Below are 27,173 nucleotides of genomic sequence, written 5' to 3'. Positions count from 1 at the left end.
TTTATTTCTCTTTTGTGCTTTGAAACCAGCTTCCACGAGGCTCGAACATTATGCACAGGCTACATTAATTTGTGAATCGGGCATAAATTTACCACTTTTAGTTCTGGTGCAAATAAACAGGGAAATCGGCTGAGACGTGGCAGTGTTAATGACAGATCCTGATGTATATTTCGGGCTTTTCGCGGCCAGTGTGTTGGAACATCTGAAGCTTTTAACTTCATCGGCTCCTTCATCTGCATCCCTGTGGGGATTGTTTGCTAATGACTCTGTTGTGCTAACACTCTCTCAAGAACATGCTCGCTCTCTCTCACTGACTCACTCACTCACACACTGTACATGCCCACAAAGCACAAACACATGTAAATACATATATGCATTATACATCTGGTTTGCCATTCAATTAGCATTTGTATACAGCACCATGAGAGCCCATGAGTGTGTTTTTCATGTAACCCACGCTCAGTTTAAGAGCTAATTAACAGGTGCGGAAGCCAAAAGAACTCCCTGATTACATGATTAGAGCTATTGTGAACTTATTTGCAAAGTTGCAAAGCTAATTCTGGTTGTTTCAGTTGACTGGGCTTACCTACTGACCCTGTTGTCAGTCCAGTATTGACTCCTCTGCCTGGCTAACTATTGACCAGGCTCATGTGTCAATGAATAGGCCATGTATTCATATGTGGAGATAATGAGTAAGTAAGTGAATCACTGTTTGTTAATCACTGCTGTCCGCCTGAATTAATGCACTGAACAGTCTTCATTACTCGTCCCTCACTTTCTTTGTTTAGGTTGTTTTCACATAACTTTACTTTTAGTGTTGTAGCTCACTTATACAAATACTTTAGTGTTGTATTTTACAGTCAGGTCACTGTTCTTGTCTGATTCAAGGATGAGTTCATTATTTATTCACCCTCATGCTGATGAAAGTCAGGTGAAGTGTCGTTTCTGGAGCTTCACATCCAAACAGCGTTGCAGCATTCTCCTAAACAACTGAACTCGATGGTCCTTTGCTCTAAAAAGTAAAAAAAACAAGTGATGAAAAACATAAAATGTCTCCTCGTCGCTTGTCATACAAGTGCCTGGAAGCCCCGAGATCCCAAACTGATTTGAAGAGACGTTATTTACACCCTTTTTTAAGGCTAAAACTTAACTTCGCTTTTGCTGAAGTGGGTGGACGAGCTCAACTGTGTGTCCAGGGGTCTAAATAACATCTTTTCAATTCAATTTGGCATCTCAGGGCTTCTGGAGACTTGGATTATGCTGGACGAGCTGCATGGAGCCAATTTATGTTTTTCAATTTAAGTCCCCATCTGCTTCAGTGGACTAAGAAACCCTCACCGGACTTTCCTCTGGCATGAGGCTGAGTAGATAACGACTGACTTTTACATTTTGGGTGAACTTGTCCTTTAATCAGTTGAACATCTTTTGGTTTAGTGCTTTCTTAATATACTGCATATAATCTTGTAACAGAACTTTACTTTTGTGTCCACTTTAGATGCCAGGATTATTTCATGTCTCCATAAATTAATGCTCAACAAAGGTTTTTACGATGCATATCACACTTTCTTAAATGTCTTCTACATTTTTGCTGATACAGAAAGACTACGCAGTTTTCATTATCTCGAGATCATGAGTTAATTACCGCGTTATCTCATGATAAAAAGTCTTGCTTTCTCGTGTTAATGGGTTAATTTACCTCAACATCTTGAGAAATGGCCAATTACGAGATAATTTATCACGAGAGAATGACTTCATAAGTTTAATAAGAGTGAACCGTGACGTACTGTACACAGACTGCTGTGTGTGGGTGTGTGTGTGTGATTGGGAGTTTCACAGCAAACCATATGAGCTTTTTATGAACCTTGTAATGTTTTACCTTGTAATTTGATATGAGTGTATCTACGTTATTGCTAATAACTGTAAGGGAGAGGTGTAAGAATAGTATTATTATGTGGGGCTTGTTTCCATGGAGGGTCACGTATAAGGAGCAGGTGGCTTGAGTGTTCATTTTACTGCAAATCTCCAACTGTGATGGATTTAATAAGTGTGTAAGCAGCTGAAAATGATTCAATCATCCATTCTGTATAGTGCAGAGTCAGGGCAGAATGAAAAATAGGATTATATACAGTGATCAACTTAAAGCAGATGTGTTACAGGCCAGTAGGCTGCAGCCAAAAGATTGTTGTTGTTGTTGTTGACATAGAGGAAAGAAACCCGCCACAGTGGAGTGTGTTTAAATGGTAATAAAGTCGCTTTGATCCGACATTTTCAGCTTAAATCAGTTGCTCATGTTGTCAAGACATCATCCGTGCATGCTGGCATGGCATCGCTGATAATATGAGGAAACAACCTTTTGTTTTCTCCTGATAACAGGTTGATTATTTCATATTTTTTGCGATAACAAAGCTTGTCTCCTCAAGATAAGATATATTCCCTGTTATCTTGAGAAACATGAGCTTTGTTATCTCAGGATAACTAAATAATTAACGTGTGATGTCGAGATAACGGCATTAAAAAATAACCGCACCTTCAGCCGCTCTCGGTCTCGCAGTACGACACTCAAATAAACATTTTAATCACCCAAATTTCCATCATAGGTATTTTGATTCAAGGTTGGCAGCAAGGAAAAGACACTTTCTGCAAGATCAGGCAGCAGATGGCATTTAATACAGATTTCTCTATCATCCAAAGAGGATCTGGTTTTATCTTCCTGTGCTGCACTTCATACCTTACATGCAAATGTAGGCGACCATCGGTTGTTAGACTTCCACTTTTGTAACTGATATAGATGACCTTCAGATCTAATCATTACATTCTGCTCTGCACTTTCTCTCTAGTCAGTGAAAACCACTTCATTGTGGTTTAATCCACATTTCACATCTCTACAATCCAAGGTCACCTTAACAACCCCCTCGTATGAAACATCTCTGGCGTCGGGAGTGAGTGACGGAACGGACGAGTTGACAAAAAGACACTTCAGACGGCCGACACAAAAAACATGGCTGCCGAAGGGATTCGCTCGCCTGCCTGTCAGTGATAAAACGCTCATCCAGCGCACGGACACGCACGACCATTCATATATATTGCACCCAAATAACACGTTTACCCTCAACCTAGCCAGTCCCACTCCATCCCACCCATCAGCCCTTGCTGTAGGTTTGAAGAGGCTCATGATTACACCCTTTGACCTCACGATGTGGAGGACCTCTGCCATTAGACTCTATTACGGCCAAGGTTATCCAGGGACATGTCTGTTAGTGTGAAATGATGTGGCCTGCCACTGGTTTAAGTGGCAGCTTGATGGATCCATCAGCAGCGCAGGCATACATCACCGACATGATTAGAGGCATCGAATGAAAGAAAGCACAGAATAAATGAGGGATAGGGAGAGACGGAGGAGGGTCAGAAATGCTCTTGGATGGTAAAGGGGTAACGAGTAAGATCTGAAAAGGTGGGAGATGGATAAGGGATAAAGACTAGCGAGCTAGCAGAGACTATGTCCACATCGATTTACATGTCTCTGGCATTGATCAAAGTCCCCCGTGTGGGGAATTTACCTCCTTCTCACAAAGGATGACTGATACAGTGATTATCAGAAAAACCTGCCGCGCTGTGACGTGTGTTTGCGCACATGCTCGTGTGTGTTTGTGAGGTCCGCAGGGTGGGGAAAGAAAAGCGATAAACAGAGAAAGATGAAAATAAGAGTCAGATTACTTTTTTTTCTCAGTTCAACGCCTTTGACTGGAATGGAATCAAACAAATATGATTTTATTTTGTTTTGCTCTCTGAGGGAGTCGCTCAGTAGTGGGAGATAACACAACTACCAAACACACGCTCTCTCCGCAAATACTGTTAAATCCATCACCGCGGGCCTGTCGCCATCAATTTCTGAAGTGAATTTTGGATAAGCAGGTTCTCCCAGGAACACATGTTAATATCAAGATGAAGGTAGTGGCCGTACTATGCAACACAAAGTAAAGGAAGAGCACATGAAGACACCTTGGGACAGACTTTGTTCCTTCTGATCAATGTCACAGAGGGCCACTACCTGCCTGAGGATTCTGCGCTTATTTGCAGATATCTGTTAAAGCACACATATTATGCTCATAATTTTATTTTGGGTCACTACTAGAATATGTTTACATGCCTTTATGCTCAAAAAACGCATCAGTTTCCTCATACTGTCCATTGCCGCAGCACTGTATTCCCCCTCTTTCTGTTGTAGCTCCTGTCACTTCAAGGCCTTCCTCCCAAAAACCCAGCCTGCTCTGACTGGTCAGCTCAAACACCCCTGAACCAGCGCCGCTCACTGTGTCTCCGGTCGCCTCTGTCGTGTTTTCACCTTCCACATAGCTTCACTTCTCCCGCAATTATAGGCATAAATTATGCATGTGTGCGACATGGTGACATAGTGTGATGACAGGAAGTCTCAAAATTTAAGGCGGGACTACGGACGAGGCGTTTAAATGCACGAGAACATCTTTAACCACGCTGAAGGCAAAACAAAGAAGCATAATAGGTCTCCTTTGATAGAAACCAGGGTGTATACAAGTAGAGACAGAGAGAGAGAGAGTGAGTGTGTGTGTTTGCCCTTGAAACTGATGTCCTTCCATCCCGGTTACAAAGACTGACATTCAGTGTTATACAGCCACTAAACACCCTGCCATTTACAGACACGTGTCAGCACCTACACAAAGACACACACACACACACATGCATGCATACACACCAGCTTGGCTACCCTCTGCTCCTGGCAGAAAACACTGTTTCTGCCCTACTGGCTCACTGACCGACATATGGATGGATGGAGGTGGCTCGTAGCTTGCCGAGATCAGTGATGTGTGTATGTGTACAGTGTGTGTGTGTGTGTGTTTGCATCATGCTTTAATGTGTCCACATGTCACAAGTATGATTGGCTGACAAGCTGACTGGTTTTGTCTGTGAGCCAGTGGACAAGCTGTGCTGTCTCCTCCCCCTTCTGCTCACCGACAGTTGGACCTATGTCCCCTCCTCTCCGGCCATTCCCCCGTCCATACCTTACCTCTCCGTCACCCATATGTCATCTCATCTATTTATTTACTTCATCTTTCTCCCTGCAAATCTATATTGAGTTGGAGATATTTCTTTAAAAGTAATATGAAGAAAAGAAACCCAATAAAATCGTATTCACAATGTCAGAAAAACAGATCATGACTCTGTCAAAAGTAAAACTGATAATACTCTGTATACTATATCTTAATGGATGTTGCGATCTCCTCGTCTGACATTGAGGTTTCCGTCAGTAAATTTATGAAGACATATCTGTAAGATTTCTGTCCCTGAAATGCATCTACATAAAAACAACATTTGGAAAACAGTAACATCATAATTTGCAAGAAGTTGGTGTTTTTTTCCGAAATAAAGCTGATGGGGTGCAAGAATTTCATGGGTTTGCAGTTCTGACAAAAATGGTTTTAAAGGAAGAAAACATTATGAAAGGATGTAGAAAATGCAGCGTTTTCTCTCGGTTTGTGGAAGCCTTAAGTTAGATATCTGGCAGGGGGTCCTCTTCAAAGAACATTTTACAATTTTTTTTTACCAAAAACATGCAATTTAACTTCATTTTAAACCACTTTTACGACCATATCTGTGTAGAAAAAGTTGAAAAAACACCCAAAAAGCATATTGATAGTTGATTAATGGTTGTGCCCAAAACTCCAAGAAAAAGCACTCACCCATGTTCTTCTATGAGACGTAAGGATTTGCTGAAGAATGTTAAAGTGTATGAAGAGATTTCTCCACAGGACATCTTTCTTGTCAGATTGGCAACCTCTCAGCCTGGAAATATAATTTATTAACCATAAATACAGTGACTCATAAAACCATATTTCAAGAATTTACACACTAAAAATGATATGATTCACTGTATCAAAAGCTTTTGAGCAATATGGTACAAATAAATCCAATCGTAGTCAACTGTCCGTCAGATGAAGCCTCTCACGGTCACATGCTTCTAGCTCCTCACTTTGCCGCCTCATCGCCTTATCTGTTATCATTTCACTCTCCGTGGGCTGTTTGGTGCATGGCGCTGCTAAAAAGGTTATTCCTTCCCCGTGTTGTGTTAATTAGCAACAAAAGAGGCTGCAAGACTCAAGGGGGGGACGAGCTGGCACTGCTACTCTCCTGTCTGCCTCTATGTTTCTCTTTTCTCCACTGCAGAGAATTACATGGCCCGCGCTTCGTCCCAACTCGCATCCTTCTTTCCTTGTTTTTTCTATCCATACAGCAGCCCCTCGGATGCACCGTAGCTCCCACGTTAGCATAGCCACCCCCGTTTTTTTTTTTTTTTTTTTTTTTATCTGACACACATGGCCGCCCTGTTGACTTTGATCCTCAGATCTCGGTATCAAGGGACCATTCACTCGCTCGCCTGGGGGAGGTGACAGAAATGTCTGTGTTTTCCTTCTGTGTGCATGAGAGAGAAAGAGAGAAAGGCGGGAGAACGAGGGCGAGATGCAATAAGTGGAGAGTGAGAGATGACAGGGCCTGTGATCTAATATTTTCCCCTCTGAGAGTTTTTTGGCTGGTTTCTGTGTTCGGTCGCTCGGTGACACGTGTGACATGAATCTAAGCTCTTTGTTGTTGCCTGGTTTGTCTCTGATCCTCTGTCCTCTATTACTGGACTCTTAGCCACAGCGATGGCACTATTGATGTCACCATGTCATTTGTTTGCTCGTCCATTGAGCCATCCAGGGCTGTAATTTAAAGAATCAATAGTGAGCTGATGGAGCTATGCTAAACCGACTCTCATGACTATATGAGCACCGGTGACAGCTTTGGCTCATTTGTCTATGCAGCGCCAGTCTTTCCTGCGTAGGTTTCACTTTTCTATTACAAAGTAGCACCTGCACCTGAAAATGACAGCATAATTACAAGTAATAAATCACATTAGACATACTTTCAGACACGACATCATCAAAATTGGATTCCAAGGTGAAGAAATTGATGCTCGAGCTTTTAATTTGAGGATAGAAAATGCAGTTTGCCTGCTAGTAAGATGTTTTATCATTCATCGCAGGGCCTCATTTTTTAAAATTCTATTTCGAAGTTGGAGATAACACCTTAACAACTTATTTGATCCATTTAGAGTGGCAGGATATGACATTGACGGGGAAACCCTGAGGGTCAAAACACTGCCAATCAGCCCATTCACAAAGCGGCTCCTCTTCTGACATCTTCTGCTAATTATGTCCACTCCACAACGATAACCACCGAACTTTACAAGGCAAATTATCTCCCAGTCAAATAGCCAATTTGGATTAGTGTCAGACTTGCGCCCTCATTCTATCTCCGCTTCCTGATGAACAGTTTTTTTCCTACCTTGTAACCCTGTTTGGTTTCCGGCAAAAGTGAGCAAATTGTCTGTATTTTGAACGGAAGAACAACAAGAAAGACGAAAAGAGCAGGTGTGTGTTCATCTGACCGCCTGTCCATCTGTCCGTGTCTGTGTGTGTCGGTGAACGTTGTCCAAGCGCCTGCTAATAAAGGCTTAATGAAGTGCCACCTTGATATGGAGGGAACTGTCCACACTCACAGATGTGAAACTTAATGAGAGAGTGTGGAGTCACGTACAGGAGCCAGGCCAAGAGAGAGAGGATGGCCACCTGGCATTTTTTTTCTAGCATGAAGTTATGGAGGGTGTTGCATGTGTGTGCTGGAGGCTGAGCCAACAGCTGGTCACTGTGAGTGTGTGAATGTAGTTGTTGCATTGATACTGTTTTTGCAATAATCCATTCACCAAACACAGCACGTGAATCACGTGCAGGTGGAAGCAAACGTTCTCTGATTATTTCTTTTTTGACTGATTAAATGAAACTGTTGTACTGTATTATGTGAGAAAGAGCAAGGGTTGCACCGCAGATTTACATGATTGTGTTAATCAACAGCTAATCTTGCAGTAAGCAGGCAGTTGTACAGTTAAGTCTCCACATTAAGCCTCATTTCTCTTATTTCAATTAACTAAAAGGAGGCGCTTAAAGGAAGCTTAGGAAGCCAGCTGCTGGCTCTGTAGCATTTTCGACAGCTCATCTCTCCCTGAGTCCTGGGTAGCATTAGTCTCTCTGCAGGGAGCCCCGCTGCCAGCTAGCTGCTAGCTAGCCTCCCCGGGCTCATTCTTAACAACACACCTTAGCCTCAGGTGAGAGAGACTGGCACGGTGCAGCGCAGCTGATGGCGCTCATTAGTCTCTGGATTAGCCCTGATTAGCCTAGCCGTTACTCCCACTGATACGCCATGCTAATGCTAATTACGTATTTACCACTTTACCCTTTTTATACAAGCTGTGTGCCTTTGCTTTATTAGCTTTATATTCTCCCATGACTTTTTCTTGGCTGCGGCTCCATCACCAGTTGCACTGCATTGCATTCCCCCCCCCTTCAGTGACTATATGTGAGCTAATTCAGCAGGTTTTTATCATCCACTTTTGCGACATGTTGCACTTGATAGAGAGCAGAGATAGGGATGCTGCTGTTTGGGCGAAAAATAATCAGCAAAAGGGTGTCAAGATGGGGTACGATACCTGCCCGAGCTAACAGTTATCACTAATAGAAGCTGTTCAGAAATGGAAAAACAATGTGAGAGGATAATTAAGGGGGAGGGAACTGATTTTCTGCCCAGTCAGGCAGGCAGCTTTGTGGGAGTTTAACAAAAAACATAGTTAGCCAGCAGATCAGAGTTTTGACTTTATTCCACTCTGGTGTTCATAAAACTAAGATGAGTGTGACATTAAAGCAGTGTGAAGGCTGTCACAGGCAAGTGACAAAGTGAAATTGACTTTGATGAGATTGAGATGAGTCAGAGGAGCCTTTAACTCACGCTGTCCTTTCATCCCCGTCATTGTCAGTCAAAGCTGGAGACACAGGGTAGAGGAGAGGAGGGACGAGGAAAGGTGCAGGAGAGGGCTGAGCAGATAACCGCAAGCGGTGCAGGAGAGGAGCACAGGGGGGGCTGGAGATTAGCGGTGGCTTCTGGAGAAGTGGACTCCATGCTGATTTTCAGTGGCAGCTGTACATGCTGACTACAACCTCCGGAGATGCTGACACAAATCCAAACTGATCTGCTCGATTTTGGTGAAAGTCAGCTCTCACCGGTCTCGCAGTACGCTGCATGGCATGTCTCTCAGCAGCTCTGTAAGCACAAAAAAAAAAAAAAAAGAAGAAGTTAGAAACTTCTGTGGACTCAGCTGTCTGCTTGTTCTGGACACAGTGTTGTCTTTAAACATAGAGCCTCTGTCTCAGACTGACTGCAGGAAACAAAAAAAAAGCCTTCGTGAGACGTGGATGTACCTGAGTGGACATTTTGACCCTGATTCCCCCCACAGGCTGTACTCTTAGTGGACAGAAATGTTCAAATGTAGGATGTCTGACTCTGACGGGTTACTTTACTTCATGTTTCTTATCCAACCAAGCTGATTTATGTTCACCTCAAGCAACAAGCAAACCACCGGATTACGAAATGTGATTGCAAAGTATGCAGCCGGGTTTCGTTTTGTGAGCGAGGAGAAGGACACAGTTTTTGCAAGATAAGACACACGCAACCTGTTTGCCTTCAGTTTTTGAAGCAAACCATATTTTCCACCTGAGATAGCAGTGCTTGCTGGCCTGGATGCCAACCAGAGTGTGGTCCAGGGCTTATCTCTTTCCCTTTTCTGCCAGTTGGAAAGTGCCAGTCAGCTCCTTTCATTGGTTTACTTATTCCTCTTAAGCCCTCATGTTGGTTGTGTCAAGTGTTAGTACAGATTGCTGCCTCTCAGATTTGTCTCGCTAACAGTGACCTTCACAGGTAACCTCATCAAGAACTCATCACAGGCTGTTTTGGGGTCAGTTGGTTTGTCTGCCTGGTACTTGAGTTTTTGTGCTGCAGGCGGAGGGAACGATGCAGTTTAAGGGAGCAGATTAGGACAACTGCTCCAGGAGTGCTTTGAAGGAACTTAACTGTGTTGATGTTGCGCTAATCAAATCTCTCTTTTTTCCTCTTCCTTCTTTCCCCATCTATCCCTCTCTCTCACAGGTGGAGCGAGAAATAGCTATTCTGAAGCTCATAGAACACCCACACGTTTTAAAGCTACATGACGTCTACGAAAATAAAAAATACTTGTAAGTATCACCCCATTTGATTTACATAACATCCACTAAATCACGCTGCACACATTAATGACTGTAAGTTGGTGTCAAAACTTTGGGGGCTTGCAGACATCATTACGATCAAGTGCTCTTTTGGATGCCAGAACAGTCTTTTTAAATCCCACAGATCATTTTGTCGGCCCGCAGAGCAGTCTGGATTGGTGTATTATGATCGCAGGGCAACAATGATAGCCTTGGAGGGGCGGATGCTCCATTAGTATTGGCATGAAGCATTTAATTTGGTCGCGCACGCTAGGGGACTGCTAATAGGGAGAGGAAGTCTCCGTAATGTAAACACCATGACATGCTTATCAGAGGCAACACCGCTGCATTAAGAAACATTAGGCGTGGAGAGTGGCAGCCGCATTAGTCTGCAGCAGTGGGCCAACACATACGCATGCATCCCACGCACACATAAATCTATTAGCTAAGTTTTACAGCCTTGAGTGACAAGTCCATCAGTAGTTTACAGAAGCCTTCTTGATCCACAGAGGCCTGTTTGTCAACTAAATTCAATTAGTTCTCATCTTGAGCTTCCAGGCCAAATGGGATTGGACATGCAGTACTGTACATGTCATCCGTTAAGATGATAGGAATAGCAGAATATTGTGATTCATCCTATAATTGGATTATTAAAATCACATTTTGTGCCCGTTGCTTCATCACTTTTGACAGTTGGTCACTAGTAGCGTCACAGAAGACAAATTGCTTTACATTTGCATCACCAGCGACTGGAGGACACTCAGCGCTTCACATCAGTGATGTAATTTCTGAATTAATATTGTTTAGATCCTTGCTCAGATATCTCCCTTTAAAAGCCGATAATTGATGGACGTACGGCACGTTTTGAGCTGGCGGTCCAACAGCTCTTAAGATTTATGATGCTGCTGGCACTGATCCTACCACGAGCGCTTTAAAGTGTTGTGGTGTGTGAGTGCAGAAGAGGTGAGGGAGAAGTGGAGGCATTTTGATACACAGACCACCAACAATATTTTATTTATGGATATATTATATTGCGAGAAATGAATGAATGATCACATCGTGATATAAATTATGCTTCTGAGAATGAAAAATGGCTGCTGAAAAAATGTTGAAAAGGCAACAAAATGATTTATACTAACACTTAGAGGACAAAACTTTTCTAATCTGATGAGCTGCTACTTGGAAACAATGAAGCCAGTGCTGTACAGAGTCCCATATTTACTGCATCCGTGCATTGCTGCGAATAAATTGATGTTTATTATTACAGTAATAATATAATCTTACAAGCGATGCAAGAGAAGAATATACAGCTCTTCATTAAAGTAGTGCTCCAGGGACCCATTAAAGGGTAACTCCACCAATTTTACACATTAAAGTGCATTTACAGGTCTGAGGGAATACTACTGCATTAAGTAAAAAAAGCTTTAGTATAAGGCCTTTTGCAGCTCCAGAGGAAGCTGCATGTAGTCTGATAAATTGCCTCCAGTGATGTCACTGAGTGGCTAAGTTGCATTGTGGGTAATGTAGGTGGCAGATTGTAAAAAGCAGTCTACTGCAGTGCACTCCTATAATAGTGTTAGACTCATTGTGGGCAGTTAAAAAAAAACATCAAAACGAAAAGATATCAACTTTCTTATTCCATACAAATGTCATCCTTTTCAAAACCAGGTGCCTACATTACCCACAATTCAACTCAGCCACTGAGTGACATCACTGGAGGCAGTTTATCAGATTACATGCAGCTTCATCTGCAGCCTCCGAAGGCTTTATTTGACCTGTAAACACACTTTGATGTGTACAGTTGCTGGAGTTACCCTTAAAGATGTTGTACTAATGAGGAAAAGAAAGGATTAGTCATTTGTTAATCTGTTAATTAAGGCTCTCCATTTGCAGTCTGTCTAAGTAAAGCTTTTGTTTTTGCAGCAAGTTACCCTCCAGATCCACAGAAAAGATTGTAACAGCTTTAATCAGAGGAACAGTACTACAGATGAAAAGTAAACTGTAAAAAAAAAAAAAGGATTGTCCCTTTTTAAAATGTAAAACCTGCAGGACTTAGTGGATTTATAGCATTTAAATCTCAATTATATTATATAGTAAACAATGTACGTCCGTGTTTTTGTAAATGTATCTGTGTCAGTGTTTTCATTGACTTGTGTTTTGTATAGTTTGTTACACAGTCCAAGGCTATTATAGTTCCGCCAGCTGTTCTGGCATCAGGAGTTAGGGATTGTGTAGCGAGCCCATGCTTTGTGGCCGGGTACAGTTTTCAACACCACAGTGTTATCAATAAAAGTGAAGAGTTGCATGTGGACGCTCACATCCACAGCAGGGGGAGAGAGAGAGAGAGAGAGAGAGAAGAAACAGAGTATTTCACCGCCTGTCTGAGTTTCAATTTGTCCTAGTGAAGATGGAGGGAGTTTCAGCACAGGATATATGAGCAGGCCGGTCCAGAGCAGGGGCAGGGCACCGCTGGCTCTCAGCCCACAGATTCAGCTTTAGGTCTGGGTCAGCGGAGATTCATCTTCTCCCTGTCTCGAAGGCCACCTGAACAGTGGCTGTAAGACAAGTGATGGCAGGGAAGGTTGTGTGTGTGTGTGTGTGTGTGTGTGTGTGTGTGTGTGTGTGTGTGTGTGTGTGTGTGTGTGTGTGTGTGTGTGTGTGTGTGTGTGTGTGTGTGTGTGTGTGTGTGTGTGTGTGTGTGTGCGCGCATGTGTGTATGCATGTTTGGAGAAGGTAAAAGAAGAAAATACAACAGTACTGTATATTTATAGCGATGAACTTCAGTCACAGAAGCTTCTGTACCTTAGCAGAATCCACAAGCTCCGAAATCACATCTGTCAAAGCTTTTACGCAGCTTTTCCATCATTCTCTAGTGTAACGCAACTATATCATCCCTCTGACGCCTCCCATCGCAGGTCAGAGCCTGTCATATATCAGAAACCTTCACATGTATTATAATACACTGTTGGCATGTTTCACACTCTGACTGTGGGGACAGCTTACAGACGACAAAATGAAAAATAAACAGTCGACATGATACGACTTTGGGGAGATCAGATCAATGATGCTGGTTGTTTGTCTGCGTATAGTGCCAGTAAGGGAACTATCCGCCGCACATTGCTCCAGTTCTGACAGAGCTCTGAGGTCAGGAGCGTTCTCTGTGTCTTCAGGGTCTTTTCTGATGGCACACAGGTTCTTGTTCCTGTCCCTAAATGTGCCATCTTGCTTTTCTTGTGTGTCTGCAGGAGCTGCTGTTCTTCTCCTTGTTTTATCTGTATTTCCTTCACTGATGTCCCCTCTCTTTCTCTCTGTCCATCCCTCAGGTACCTTGTGCTAGAACATGTGTCTGGTGGCGAGCTGTTCGACTACTTGGTGAAGAAAGGCAGGTTAACGCCTAAAGAGGCCAGGAAATTCTTCAGACAGATCATGTCTGCTCTGGATTTTTGCCACAGTCACTCCATATGGTAAGTGGAATGATGTATATTCAAACAAATGTGTTGTCGGTGTTAGTAATGTCTACGATGTGAATGGTTGGATGCTGGAGATAGCGCTGGTGAAAACCCCTCGATGAAGCAGTCTTGCATGGCCAGAGCTATCTTCACAGCACTGCGTCAGAGCTGGAGAAAGGTCTGGCTTGCTTCCATCTCTTTAAACCAATCACAATTGTATTGGGCGACGCTAAACCAAGAACGGAGATATGGTGTCAGATCCCCACAAAAGGAAAAGTTAACGGCTACTTGTTTAGCTTTGTACCGCTGGCGACCAGGTTAGTGTTAGGGTAACTTTCCATTTTCAGTGCCTAGGTTGCAAGCTCGGAGGTTGTTGTTGTTTCACGTCGAGACAGGGATGACAGGGATTTAGAAATAGGCGCCCAATAACAGGTTAATACCAACAGTCTACATCTGGTGACTCAGACTAAGAATGAAGCAATCTCATGTATCCTTCACTGATGCTATTCATAGAATCCATTCCTTGCTTAATGACATATGGAAAATTAATATGATTTTGACATAAATTAAGGGACAATAATTTATTTAATATATAGGGACAAGTGTGTAGCATAAACTGCCACACAGTACGGCATTTATAGCTAAAGCTAATTTGCAATGCCGGTCCCTAGATCTCCCTTTAATGAGATCAGAAGACAGTACATTACTACATTGATATTATGGTTTTACTACGGTTTGGTTTTTCATTGATCTATGTGAAATACAAAATAAAATACATGCATTTCAATGAATTTGATACATAACAAAAGTATGTGAGATCCATCTACATGCATATAAACATATACCAAACATAGAGCCAAACTAAATTAAACAAACAAACAAACAAACAAACAAACAAGAGTTTGCTGATGCTGTCGGGCTCACTTGAGAAAAGCCAGTTAAAGCCATAAAAGCCACATTCACTATCTGCATATAACCATCAGATACATTTAAAAAGATCAAACTACGAATGAAAAGCCAGACCCAGGAAGTGTAACAAAAACTATTAAGTTGTCATACAACATTGAACAAATAATGAGTTACCAAAAAAGAAAACCGGATTCTTCCTGAAGTGAATCTGCAATCTAAATTTCAATCAGTTTATTCATATCCTTCCGAGTGCCGTTTACTTTTCAAACCAGTGATTCAATATGGAGATTACAGAACTGAGAAAACTTGATATTGCTCGTTATGAAAGTGTTTATGTTTCCTCTTTTCTAAAGTCTCTCTTAGCTTTATACAGCTGAGGGTGGTTGACACATGACTAATAGAGTTGAATACACAGACACATACTGCTCTCTAAGAATATAAGTGGCTCTATACACAGTATGAGATATATTTCTCATAACGAGCTGACAGGAAACATTCGAGACGACTAGAAAATGGTTTATTATAAAGATGCTTTGGGGCAGATTGAAATAATAGATTGTCCACTTCTTCTACCACATAAAGTGCTCAGGTATTATTTTTAGAGCTGAGCAGAAGTGACGTTTTTGTTAGCACACAGTGCTTTTCTATGCTCAGTGGTGAGTCCATGCATTTATAGAAATTTGCTTCCAGGTAGTTATTAATGTGACACATCGTGTTTGGCTTCAGGGGGTAATTTAACTATTTACCAGCTCAGAGACTAGAGGCAATCATGTATACTTCACAAGTCAAACATGTCAGCGGGGACTGATTTGCAGCGTTCATTAATGTGTGCGTTTCTCATTTGTATGAGCATGTAGTGTAACTCGTGTTGTGTACGTATCCAATTTGTGATCCTAAAGCAGAGAGTGAGGGTTTTTTTACCTCTCCAGAGAGTGTTTGCCTTTGCTCTGCAGTTCGTTCACATGCACTTGCAGAGCAGAGCAGAGCACAAGGACCATAGAGCAGAATGAGTTCAAGTGTATTTATTTTTATAACTGGTCACAAGTGAATCTCCAGCGACTGTGTAGAAACAAGGCTAAAAAAAAAAACTGAGAGGAGAGTGGAACAAAAAATAGAACTGCATTCAACTAATCAGTCACGGGAAAATATAATACGATGTACAAGGACGTTCAGGACCCACAGGAACAGTTAAAACTAGAATACAAAGAGGACGTGGAAATAAAAAGGCACGAGAAATGAGGCAAACAGTAACTGAGATGAAATAGTTGGTGCCAAAATATTCAAAAGTAATGGAGAGAGAGGATTTCTTTAAAAAAGCTGCTTCACATTTCAGGAAACATTACTGTGTTTCTGTGTTATTAGTGGTTCATCCGATGATTATAGTTCTTGTATTTCGTTAATGCTACTTGTGTCTTTTATAGCTACAGTGGTCACATTTGCATTATACTGTATATTGTCATTATGTTTACTGCACCCCCTTCCATACCCTAATGTAAACCAATCCAGTGGTTTATTTAGAGTGTATAACATTTATCAAGGCTCTCAAGTCAGATCTACGACACATTTGAGAGTTTCTCTGGTAGAAAAAGGAAAGAGTCGGGTACAAAGACAGACCTTTTTGGAGGAATAAACACCCTGAGTCACATTGGGTCGTCACAGACAGGAGGAGAGCTCAGAAATCACTTTTTAACTTGTAGGATTAAAAAAGTGGATTTATCTCCACTCCCATTTATCAACCTGACTGCAGCAGCAATCTACAGAGGTGACCTCCATTGTCGGGTGTTTATGTACTGTAATTTTGACAGCCGACTGGAGCTGGAGGGGAAATGTAGCCTACTTTACTTCACGAACGTAACATTACAGAGAGGGTAGAGGAGGAAGACGAACCAGGGTCTCCAGTGAGTCCTGAGTTTAGTGAGAGGTGCCCTAAATTCCACAACTCAACAAAATATATGACAAAGGTGCAGTAATTTTCAGACATTTCAATGCTAAATGAAATAAAACTTTGTGCAAAAAGTGCAGTATAGTGCAGTATGGTAATGTATATAAAGATATATGTACATAATCAAGGTTATATATACAGTAAATACGCTAAAGTTAGGTATGAACAGTAACAACAGTATTCATTATGCAGCACATTATTAGCTTGTTTCTCTGCTGCTCACGTCACTCTAATATTCACAGGCAGAGGCCCAAACATTAAGACATCAACATAAAACCCTCGCTCGACCATGACTGTGACATTATGACTGCTAGCCCGCCAGTCGATTCATGATGATAATTTATGTGATTGCATCATAACTTTTGCGCCAAGGCTATTGTGTCTTAAAGCACCAGAGACAGAGAGAGGGAGTGAGAGAGGCACAATGTAGTATACTTGAAAGTTTCCTGCTGATGATGAAGTGGGTGAAAAATAGTTCTGGTATGATATTCGCTTGAATCTTGTGTCGAGTACTAAATGCCTGGGAGATAGATTTGCATAATGCACGGGCAATTAAAAAGAAAGAATTAAACTGATTTGTTATGGAATGATTAGGTACGGTTTAATCTATGTGATTTGATATGCTTTGTGTTTTTGCACGGTATAGTTCATAAAAAAGGCAATTACATTACGGCTGCAGCTATTTAATAATGAGGCCGCCGTACACAATATGAGCTACAACGTCCTCGTGTCAGAATTACTTTCCATTTTACTGATTATCTCGGGATCATTAGTTGATTTTATTGTTTGAAACCATCAAACAGGTGGTCGATGGATTCCGTCTTGAATTCTCGGAGAGCATTTAAAAAAAACAGACGATAACTCTCGCACTACTGGAAATAGAACAAAACCGTCCTACCTAAGGGAGCGAAAGTTAGAAGTCTTTTATCAGTCGGTGTAAATAACTGACTGTGAGGAGAACAGATTAGGCCAATTAGGAGAAAAGCATCTGGGACTGACATTAAGTGCATGCACATACATAGATTATCACAGCTCTTTTGTAGTAAGATTCACTAGCAAGTGTATCTGTCTTCCTGTTTTACTTTCAGGGCTGTCTCTCTGTCTTAGCCCCTCAAATCCCTTCGCTAACGCTCTTAGAAAATGATGCCGTGTAAATTTATCATGAGGAGGATTATTTGGGAGCGCTGCTGCTCCCGCTCGCCCTCTTCCCAACCTCAATTAGGGGCAAACAGACAGACAGACGCAGCCCTTTCTCACCTCCCTTCCATTCCTGCTAATGAGATCCCAGCATCTCCTCAATAAAAAAGCGTTTCTGCAATCATTTCTTCCATTTCTGTGTCTCGTCTGCGCCGGGGAGACCTACACAGGCCATTAGAAGTGCTCCTCTTTTTTCTCTGTGATTCACCGTGCAGAGGGGGGTAAACACACGCTCCTAAGCCCTCCTTTTTTTCTGCACACCTCCCGTTTTTCGCTTCTTCTCATCGCCTCATGCTTCCGCCCTCCACCCACGTCCTTTCCCCAAATATCTCTCTTGAGCCAGATGGATGTAAGTCTGGATGTGAATGAAAGAACGTAGAGGGCTGTTTATGACTCAGTGTTTCCTCTGCCTGATTCAGATCATGCTCTGATTTCGGCAGAGTTTTACATGGAAGAGTAAAAAAGGGACAAAGTGAGGCACACTCGGAGAGCTGACAAGGGAGATGAGGTGTGATAAGTAAGGGTGGGGTGAAAACAGACATGAGGAAGGAATCATCAGTCAGAGATATTTATAATGATGCTGAGGCAGTGAGAGGAAATCTTCATTGTATGTTAATGCGGATGTCAAACTTATTCCCCTCTCTCTCCTCCTCGCTAAGACATTTATTGTGTTTGGATATTACTTGTTATAAGTCTGCCAGTGTGAGATCTGCAAACGTATGACTCAGACAGTCTGACTGACAGACTGGTTAGAACAGAGACGAGACCACAATCCACATATAATGAATGACTTTTTATTGATCCTTGTGAAACGTTCTCTTTCACGTCCTTCTGTGGGGAGGTCAAAGGTCAGGGTCAGCCCTCCTCCAGCTCCAGACTTGAGATACCAGAGTTGATGCTTCAGAGATGTAGTATATCAATGCAGATAATTCACTTTCACATATACCTGAGAGGGAATCCCTACAACAGTCTTTGGCTTCGTCTTGTCAGTTTTGACATTCAACAAAATACACATCGACTACACAGTATGTACACTCTCCGTAGGAGTCGGCATGGCAGTCTGCCATAACTGCAAACACCCAACAGAGACGCAGATTGATTGAGAGGAGTAAAGTGTATTTGTCTTGAACACTCAACAGGCTGCTTGTGTGCTTTTACCCGGCGTTTAAACCATATTAACAGATGCTGAGAGGTTGAGTTTAAGAAAGAAACATTAAGTATAATTTAAAAACCATTTGTCATTATCTACACTTTTGACTTTGCTCGATCTTTCCAGAAAGCACTTCACACTCTGACTCCCGGTGATAAATCTAATGTGCAATGTTTCTTTTCTCATGTGAGCAATAAAGATTTATTGTATTGATTTTTTTATTCAGCGTTTCTGAACCCGCAGTGAGACTTTACCCAGAGTAGGAGGTCAAGTGAGCCGGGGTGGACAGTAAACACACCCCTGTATCACTCTTCAGCCTTTTTTTATCCACCCACTCACATCACACCACTTTGTCGTACGCTGCACATGAAGATATTTCCATCACCTACGTCTGCACGAGCATCCATCTGCAGTAGGGCTGCATGAAATGTTGTCAATGTCATATTTCGATTATTTTGACAGATATTACTATTACAATGTGAATCACTATTGGTGGGGATTATTATTTCGGCATCAAAACTTTCATTTTAACCGAAAATACTATTTAAATCGTGATGATGTGACATTTGTTGGGGTATGTATCAAACAAACTTGTTTTCTACATCTGGAGAACAAGATTTGTATTCAGGGGCATCTTGGCATCAGCACGACAGTACTTCATTATAATGCTGTTTTGTCACATTTTACCTTAATCAAAACATTGCAGCTTGTGCAATTTGGATATTTCACTTGTGGACGTGTTTCAGTTTCTTGAAGACGTTTCACCTCTCATCCAAGAGGCTTCTTCACTTCTAACTAACTGGAGGAGAGTTTGCAGGCTTTTAAGCTCTGTGTGGGAGTGTCCTTACAGAGTCGTTGAGGATACGTGTGAGCTCTGAGTTTCAGAGTCGTTAGGGCCACTTGTGGGTCGTTGACCCAACCGGCCTTCATGTGGGTTGCTAAGGCGAGGTGAGCCCAGGTGTGAATCGTTGTTAAGCTGTCTGGGGAGGGAACTCAGTACTGCATTGTAGGTGGGTGATAATAAATGTCGCAGGCCACCTCCTCTGTTCAAAGACGGCCGTTCCAGTTTGAGGTAGATGGATTCTTTTACTCCTCTTTCAAACCGTCTGTCTTCTCTGGCCAAGATATTTACATTGTTGTCCTCAGAGGAATGATTTTTCTCCTTCAGATGTAAGTGAGGATGTAAGTGCCATAAACACAGGAGGGCCAACTCCTCAGGTCTCCTCTTGGATGAGAGGTGAAACCTCTTTAAGAAACTGAAACAAGTCCAGTTGCCTACGATACAGCACTTAGAACATAAATTGTTCTGCGGTACACTCTGTCCACCTTCTCACCCCTGCTCTGTTTCCCCTTGTAACCCAGTTAACAACCTTATATCTGCGTGATTGTCCACGAGAAGTGACTGTGTGTGGGTTAGAGATAAAAATTATCCGTCACATAAAGTGACCGCACCAAGTAATACAGAGACTGCTTGAGCACCTTGGACCAGAGCCCGGTCCCTAAAGCTCATAGCTTCATCATACGAGCTCACACACACAGTCACAGTCACACATCCTCTTATCCCTGACATGGTTACGCGCATTATTAACGCAACCTACATGTGCAGAACAAACACCTGGTCCAGAAGTGACATTAAACCCACGCAGTGGCGTGATCATGCACATCATCCATATCCACCTCACCCTCTCTCTCTCTCTCTCTCTCTCTCTCTCCCACGCTCCCTCTGTCATTAGCTGCTTTATTCCTTTCTTCCAGGGGGTACGAGAGCCTCATGCATCTGTCTGTGTCATCACTTGCTTATTGCTCCACAGAGGGGAATAAAGGCAGCCACAGGTCTTTTTATTTGAGTAACATTTATCTCTCTTTTACAGTAGGATAAGTACACATATAGTTATAGATTAGAACAGCGTTAAACATTGTGATTGAGTGTATTTGTCTCTGTACATTAAATAACCAGATGGGAACTCCTGTTTTTTGATTAAACTCGCAGATTCAATAATTGACATATCAAAGTGTTTTTGTCACATTTGATCCACAAGAAAAAATCACTACTGTAAAATGCAACCAGACGTATTTAAGTACATCATCAGGTGTGTGTGGACTCAAATTAATACCCGAAACAAGAATAAATACCACATTTACTTTTGATTATGACATCTTGTTGCATCCTGTTCTTCTGCAGACTGAAAAATTAGCAAAACCAGCTGTTTATCTTTCCATACCCAACTAATATAAGTATGGGTTGAAGAAGGAAACACACTTTATTTAATTATTTATTTATCTATGGCTAATTTTCTGGAGTTCAGGTTAAATGTTCTATATTTGAAAGAACACCTGACTTTGTGTCTAACTTCTGTGTCTCGTCACATCCATCCATCGACCAACAGCATGCCCTTGTAGCTGTTTTGGGCTTTGGCTGTTGACGTTCTTAGGAGAGTTTCACCAGATGACAGTCTTTGCTGCCTCCCCTGCAGAAAGCCTGTACTTATAGCCTATCATCATTACGGCTGATGGTCGCTAACAACACAGAATGGAAATCTTTTTTTCCCTTTCCCTCGTTGTCTTTTAAAATTTTTCTGATATTTTCATCTCCTGCAGAGCCAGTTAAAGCATCGAGGTGTAGCTGGGTGAGAGGAGGGACGTTGATGTTGAGAGGAGATGGAATTTAGAAAATGGAAATGGGAAGGGGTAAAATGGGCATGGAAAATGGAGCGGGAGGAGAGAGGACAGAAATAGCAGGTTGGTTTATGGTGCTTGATTTCAGGGGAATGGGCTGGTGGGTGTCGGGGGAAGTGTGGTGAGAAAAGGTGGGAAAGGCTGGTTCACTGCGGGAAGTTAAAGATTGGGTAAAATGGCAGTAAAGAGAACAAAAATGGCAGGTATGAGTAACAATAAAGAGTATTTACCTCTCTAATTTTCAGCTGGCACAGCGGACTACTTTTAGAGGAATAATACACCACCATGGCTGTTTCAGATGCCTGAAGATGAATGCCACTCCCTCACTCCGATGCTTTTCTGACAGCATGTCTGTTTATTCTGCCTTGGAGGTCTGCTGCTCATCCTATCTCCCCCAGTCAAAACTCCTCTGGATTAAGAGCAAACGCTGGGTTGCACACACAGATTTGGCACAACAAAGCAAATAGTTTGTTTATTACAGATCTAGCCATCATTGTAATCCCATTTTGTCATCGCTGCATTACATGCAACAATGCATTACTTTTCTCAGCGACGCTCAAAAACCCAAGAGGAATAAGATAGAGATGCCCCAGATGGCATAAGAAATACTCTTATAACCAGTCACTGGAGAGGCTGTGCTCCTTCCTCTCAATTCTAATCCACTTTAAATGCAAATTATATGAGAGGAGACTACTGAAATGTGTAGGGAACCATGTGTAAGGAGGCAATGAGTACTGTACTGGAGCTGTCCCAGGGAAGCATGTGGGATCAAATGCGACCAAAGTTGATATAATGTGTGAAGCTTTGGCTTTTACAATGCACGATTAAAGGACCAGTGTGTAGGATTTAGTAGCATTGAGCAGTGAGGTTGCAGAATGCATAAAAACGCAGAAAACATGAACAGCGTTTGGTTGATCTGGTCAGGCTACTGTACTGTACTGCCGTTCAACAAGAAAATCTCTGCTGAAGACTATGTCGTGTGCTGTTTTTCAGTTGTGATAACACAATCAGGCAACATTCAGAGCATGGGCAATGGACGTTGGTAGATGACACCTGTTTAGTGACCATCAGTCACGTAATGTGATACCTTTTTGTGCCTTTGTGATTCAACTAAATATAGTTTTCTAATCATTGTCACAAGGAGGAACTGTGTGAGACAACACCATACAATGGTGGATATTCTAATGGACACAGGGCTGCTAATTAGCATCAGCCAGATAGCCTTTAAATATTACAACCTAATTGTCTTGTTAAATAAAGAGTAAATAGATGAAGTAAATAAATATATTGTAAATGTGCAAATGACATGACTTCCTTTTTCCTCCATGCCCTGATGTTGGTTGACATGGCCAGAAGAAAACTGTAAAATTGAGAACTGCCAACTCTTTCCTGAATAAATGTGTGTGTGTGCTGCCAAGCAAATGTATTAAATAGTCAGTGACATTGGATGTAGTATATGAGTAATTTCTTCATGGTATTATTATGCTGATAAGGTTAGGACAGTGTAGAGAAGGACATGTTAAGGCTGTTGACGACAGCATCTGCTCTTACCTGTAATTCTGAGTATTCTCTCTAAAAAGGATGAATATAAACCTTTGATTTATCTGCAGCTGTGACCACACTTGTGTACCATGTACCTACTTGTGCCCAGCTAACCTTGCTTTTTAATCTATGCTGTGATCAAACTTTTAACTCGGCTACTCTGACAAAGAAAAAGCCACAAACTACAGAAAATCCAAAAACACATTCACAAAATTGCTCGCTTTAAGCAAAAAATGCAAAAAACAGACCAAATCCATTAGACAGCAAAAAAAGCGGACAAAAAAGACAACTTTATCTTTCTCACCCCTCATTGCTCTTAATACACAATTAACCCCATTGGCTAATGAACGATTGTGCCGAGCACATCTAAGTCAGCAGTCAGAATGTCCTCTTTTTGCTAATGCGATAGAATATTCGCCCAAAGCATTTTCTAGTGAATGTGCTTGGTCTCTCTCTAATTGGGTCAACAGAAGCCTGAAAAAAGTTTGAGAGAAAAAAGGAAAGATAGAAAGAGGAGGATGATACAGAGGTGCGCCACGGGCTAAATGGGTGCATTACAACTCACAGCAGTGGCTAAAAAACCTCACTCCAGCTAACAATAATGGTACCGGGATAGCTTAAATTAAAATGCAAAAACAGGCATGTTAATGTGCCAAAAAAGATGCATGTGAGCCATTAGCGTTACTTTCAAGTGTTCTGGTTTTGCTAATTAGTGTCACATATCTTGCGCTTAACGAGAGGCAATATTAAAACATGGTGTATGTCAAATGTGTCACGATGGGAGAAGTATATTTTCCTCGGCTGGAGGATTTAGTTACAAAACCTGCTCATCACCATAAACATGTCGGGGATATTACGGGGGATGTGAGCCCCAAGAGGACAGAGCCATTACGACCTTGTGTAAAAACATAACATATCAGCGTGGTACGTGCAAATGATCACAGGCAATTAAGAGCTTGGTGTTAGATTGCAAGAATCGTGTCTAACAGTCCCACTGGGGTGTAAACCTTGCTCAGACAGCATGAAGGTGCACACACGTGCCCTGTAAATTACACTTAATGGCATTGTAAGAGCTGAACTGTGAGGCCTCAACCACAGATCAAGATCTTCATTGACTGATTTATTTCTGCCTAAACAAACTAAATAAACAAACTCTCTTCGTTTTCATGAATGAATAAACAAAGTGCCACAAAACAACACAGTTTCGTACTGTTTTACTTTGTTTATATGTGGCGGACCCTGCCACAAACAGTGTTCTGGGGACCTTATTTTCCTCTGAGAACAGCTTGTTTATTCAGTTATGGAAAAAATAAATACTTCTCGTTTGGATTATTACCTCATTAATATCAAATTCTGAGTTCGAACTTCTTCTCTAACTACTACTACCATTAGTGCCCCTTTAATATCATGCCATAATTGTTTTCTTTTTTTTAAGTTATCACTGACTTTGGTATTGTTTCGTTTCCTGCACGAAAATAACATGCATTCATGCCATGTAGATGCAAAAGAGCATTCGTCCAAGACTTCGCCTGTACAGCTTCCACATTTCTGCAAAGAAAAAACTACAGTTACATTCAAGCTCATTGCAGCTGTTGAATTCATTTACCAGCATCTCCTCCTGTATGACATATAGAGTGCAACACGGAAGATATCCCTGCTGCAAGGCCTTCTGTGTGAGCGAGATTACAGTAGCAAAGTGCGGCCTAATGTGTCAGAGAGGCAGTTTAATGTCCTATTATGGATCCCACGGTCCTGACAACCAATAAAGCATCCGGATGCAATATGTCCCCTTGATGCTGTCGCTGGATAAATATGCTGTTGCCTTCTTTTCTTTCGTGGATCGCTCTCTTTAAGCCTGGCTCTTTGTGTTTTACATGTGATAGCCCTGTGATCACACAGTGTTTATGCCGTGTTTATGGGTCATTTAGGTAATGATTTAGTGTGCTTTCTTGCATCCGAGGCTGACAGTCAAAGAGTACTTAGATATTTATGACTGTGTTGAGGCTGCAGATCCACAATTGGGGTCTGTTAGGTTACGTCCCCCATGATGTCAATAGTGAGCAATGTTTGAACGGCGTCTTAAACACGAGCGCGACTGATGTCATCGCTGCTGCTGATGTCGCAGCAAATTATTTAACGTCCTTCGGGCCCTGTCTTCTGCTCCCTGTAGCTACAAAGCTACATTTTGACCTCCTGTCATGTTTAAACTCCAGTCACAAGTGATTTGTAACTTTCAGCTGTCTAAAACATTTTTCTAGCCAGGAGAAACATTTATTTTTGAAGCGTTATCTAATCAGGCATGCTGATGAGGAACTTTCCCGTACAGTATTGGCCTGGTGGAATAAAGGGGGGGTGGGGGGACACACACATTCCTGGGAGATGCAACCACAGGCACACACTAGTGGCCCCCGAGCAAGTTGGGTAAATGTTTGTTCCCGTCCTCGTGTGCTTTGACAGTATTAGTTAAAAGACTAACTCTCGGGCTACTGACATCACTGCCAAATGATGCTTGTGTGAATTGACAAAGGTTTTAGCCTGGGGAGAGCTGTTTTAGATGCTATCTGCATTTTATTTCAATTATAGCAGGGATCACAGAGACTGCCAGTGTGATAACAAACCAGCTGACAGCTAATCCCTCAGGACAGGAAACGAGTTGTACAGCAGCTGATGTCATCTAAGGTTAAACGTCCATTGTGATGAGGCACTGTTCAAAGGCTGACGCATCCAGCTATTGTTCCTCTCCCCTTTCTATCATTCGTTTAAAGAGGAGATGAAAGTCTAGTTCATGACATACTGACAGCCGTGTGGCTCCATAGCTCATCCCTTGACTATAAAAAGCATAGAGGGAGGTAAGTATACACATATGTAAAGAGAAAGATGGATGGAGATGGATATCAGGGTATTCCCACACGTGTGTGATGTCTGTGGTGTTATCCCCAGCCTTGGTAGATATCACCAGAACATCGCAGTATGATGTAATACAACCCTTGACCCCGAGATGTTAAAGAGATGTTAAATGCATAATAAAGCGCTAACGCTACTCTGCTTTTGAACAGTCACTCATCAGGATTGAGATTCTTAACCTCCGACACAGCGAGAGCAGACGTGATATGAGACAGATCTTCATCTCAGCGGCCCCTTTTAGGGAGAGAGACGATGTCCGCTGGATATTATCCCCCTCGCTGTGTTTAGCGGTTAATGAATGGCAGCTAATGAACACCTCCTCAGCGCTTGGCTCCCCTCAATGCCCTTTGCTCAGCCGGTTTCGCTGGTGGCTGTCTGGGAGATGAGAGGAAGGGGGTGAGGGGCGAAGGAGGAAGGGAAACAAGAAGGAGAAAAAGGACACAGCAGGGGGCTGTCACACCTTGTACCAGCTCGGCGCTGAGGTGGTGAGCCCCTGTCGTTTCAGCACGGGCCGATCAAAGAGAGGGTGTTGCAGGGAGGAGGAGGAGGGCGGTGGAGGAGTAACAGGTTGCGGTGGTGTGTTGTTCTCAGTGCTCGGATGTGCATCGAAGCTTAATCCACAGGTGTTTGATGGACTGTGCAGTGTATATGACTTATGTGTTCGTTCATGTTTCATTAACTGCTTTATGTTTTCATCTGACTATTTTTCAGCCACAGGGATCTGAAGCCCGAGAACCTGTTGTTAGATGAAAAGAACAACATCAGGATAGCAGACTTCGGCATGGCCTCCCTTCAGGTTGGAGACAGTCTGCTGGAAACCAGCTGTGGGTAAGTTGTATAGAAAACATCATGATGCAGCTTTTCTAATTCAATGTCTGGGGAAATGTCTGAGAATAAAGGGAAAACAGGTCACAGACGGAGGGCACGTGGAGCTGCCTGGATGCCACAGAGAGGAGAGTGGAGAAGCGGTAGAGAATGATGAGTGGAGCTATCAAGTCCTCTGCAAGGTGCCGTGTTCTCAAAGCCTCCCTTATCGCAGCGTGTTGATCTCTTGAAGAGAGACGGTTGGTGTCTCTCACAGAGTCTGCTATCTGGCTGTGAGCGGGGCCAGGGCCACGGCCACACATTACAGCTCTCCGTCTCCTCATATCTGACGCTGGGTTTTATGACCGGGCAGTCACGACCACGCCAGGCCCATCAATCTCACAACGACCGTAATGAATTTGTCTGCGGGGAAAGTCACTTTCAAAGTCTTCCGAGGA

General features: G+C 42.4%; 1 protein-coding gene across 1 annotated transcript in view; it reads left to right on the top strand.

Annotated features, from left to right (window-relative positions):
- brsk2a (BR serine/threonine kinase 2a) overlaps positions 1-27,173 on the top strand; it is a 179,121-nt gene that overhangs the window by 113,030 nt on the left and 38,918 nt on the right. Inside the window, exons 3-5 of the mRNA XM_073472160.1 lie at positions 10,048-10,133; positions 13,466-13,606; positions 26,623-26,739. Of these exons, the coding sequence (XP_073328261.1) occupies positions 10,048-10,133; positions 13,466-13,606; positions 26,623-26,739 (344 nt within the window). The remainder of the gene's footprint in view (positions 1-10,047; positions 10,134-13,465; positions 13,607-26,622; positions 26,740-27,173) is intronic.

The sequence above is a fragment of the Pagrus major genome, chromosome 8, assembly GCF_040436345.1.
Source record: "Pagrus major chromosome 8, Pma_NU_1.0".
Taxonomy (NCBI): domain Eukaryota; kingdom Metazoa; phylum Chordata; class Actinopteri; order Spariformes; family Sparidae; genus Pagrus; species Pagrus major.
Note: the sequence above shows the minus strand (reverse complement) of the source record. Positions and strands in the feature narration are given on the sequence as shown.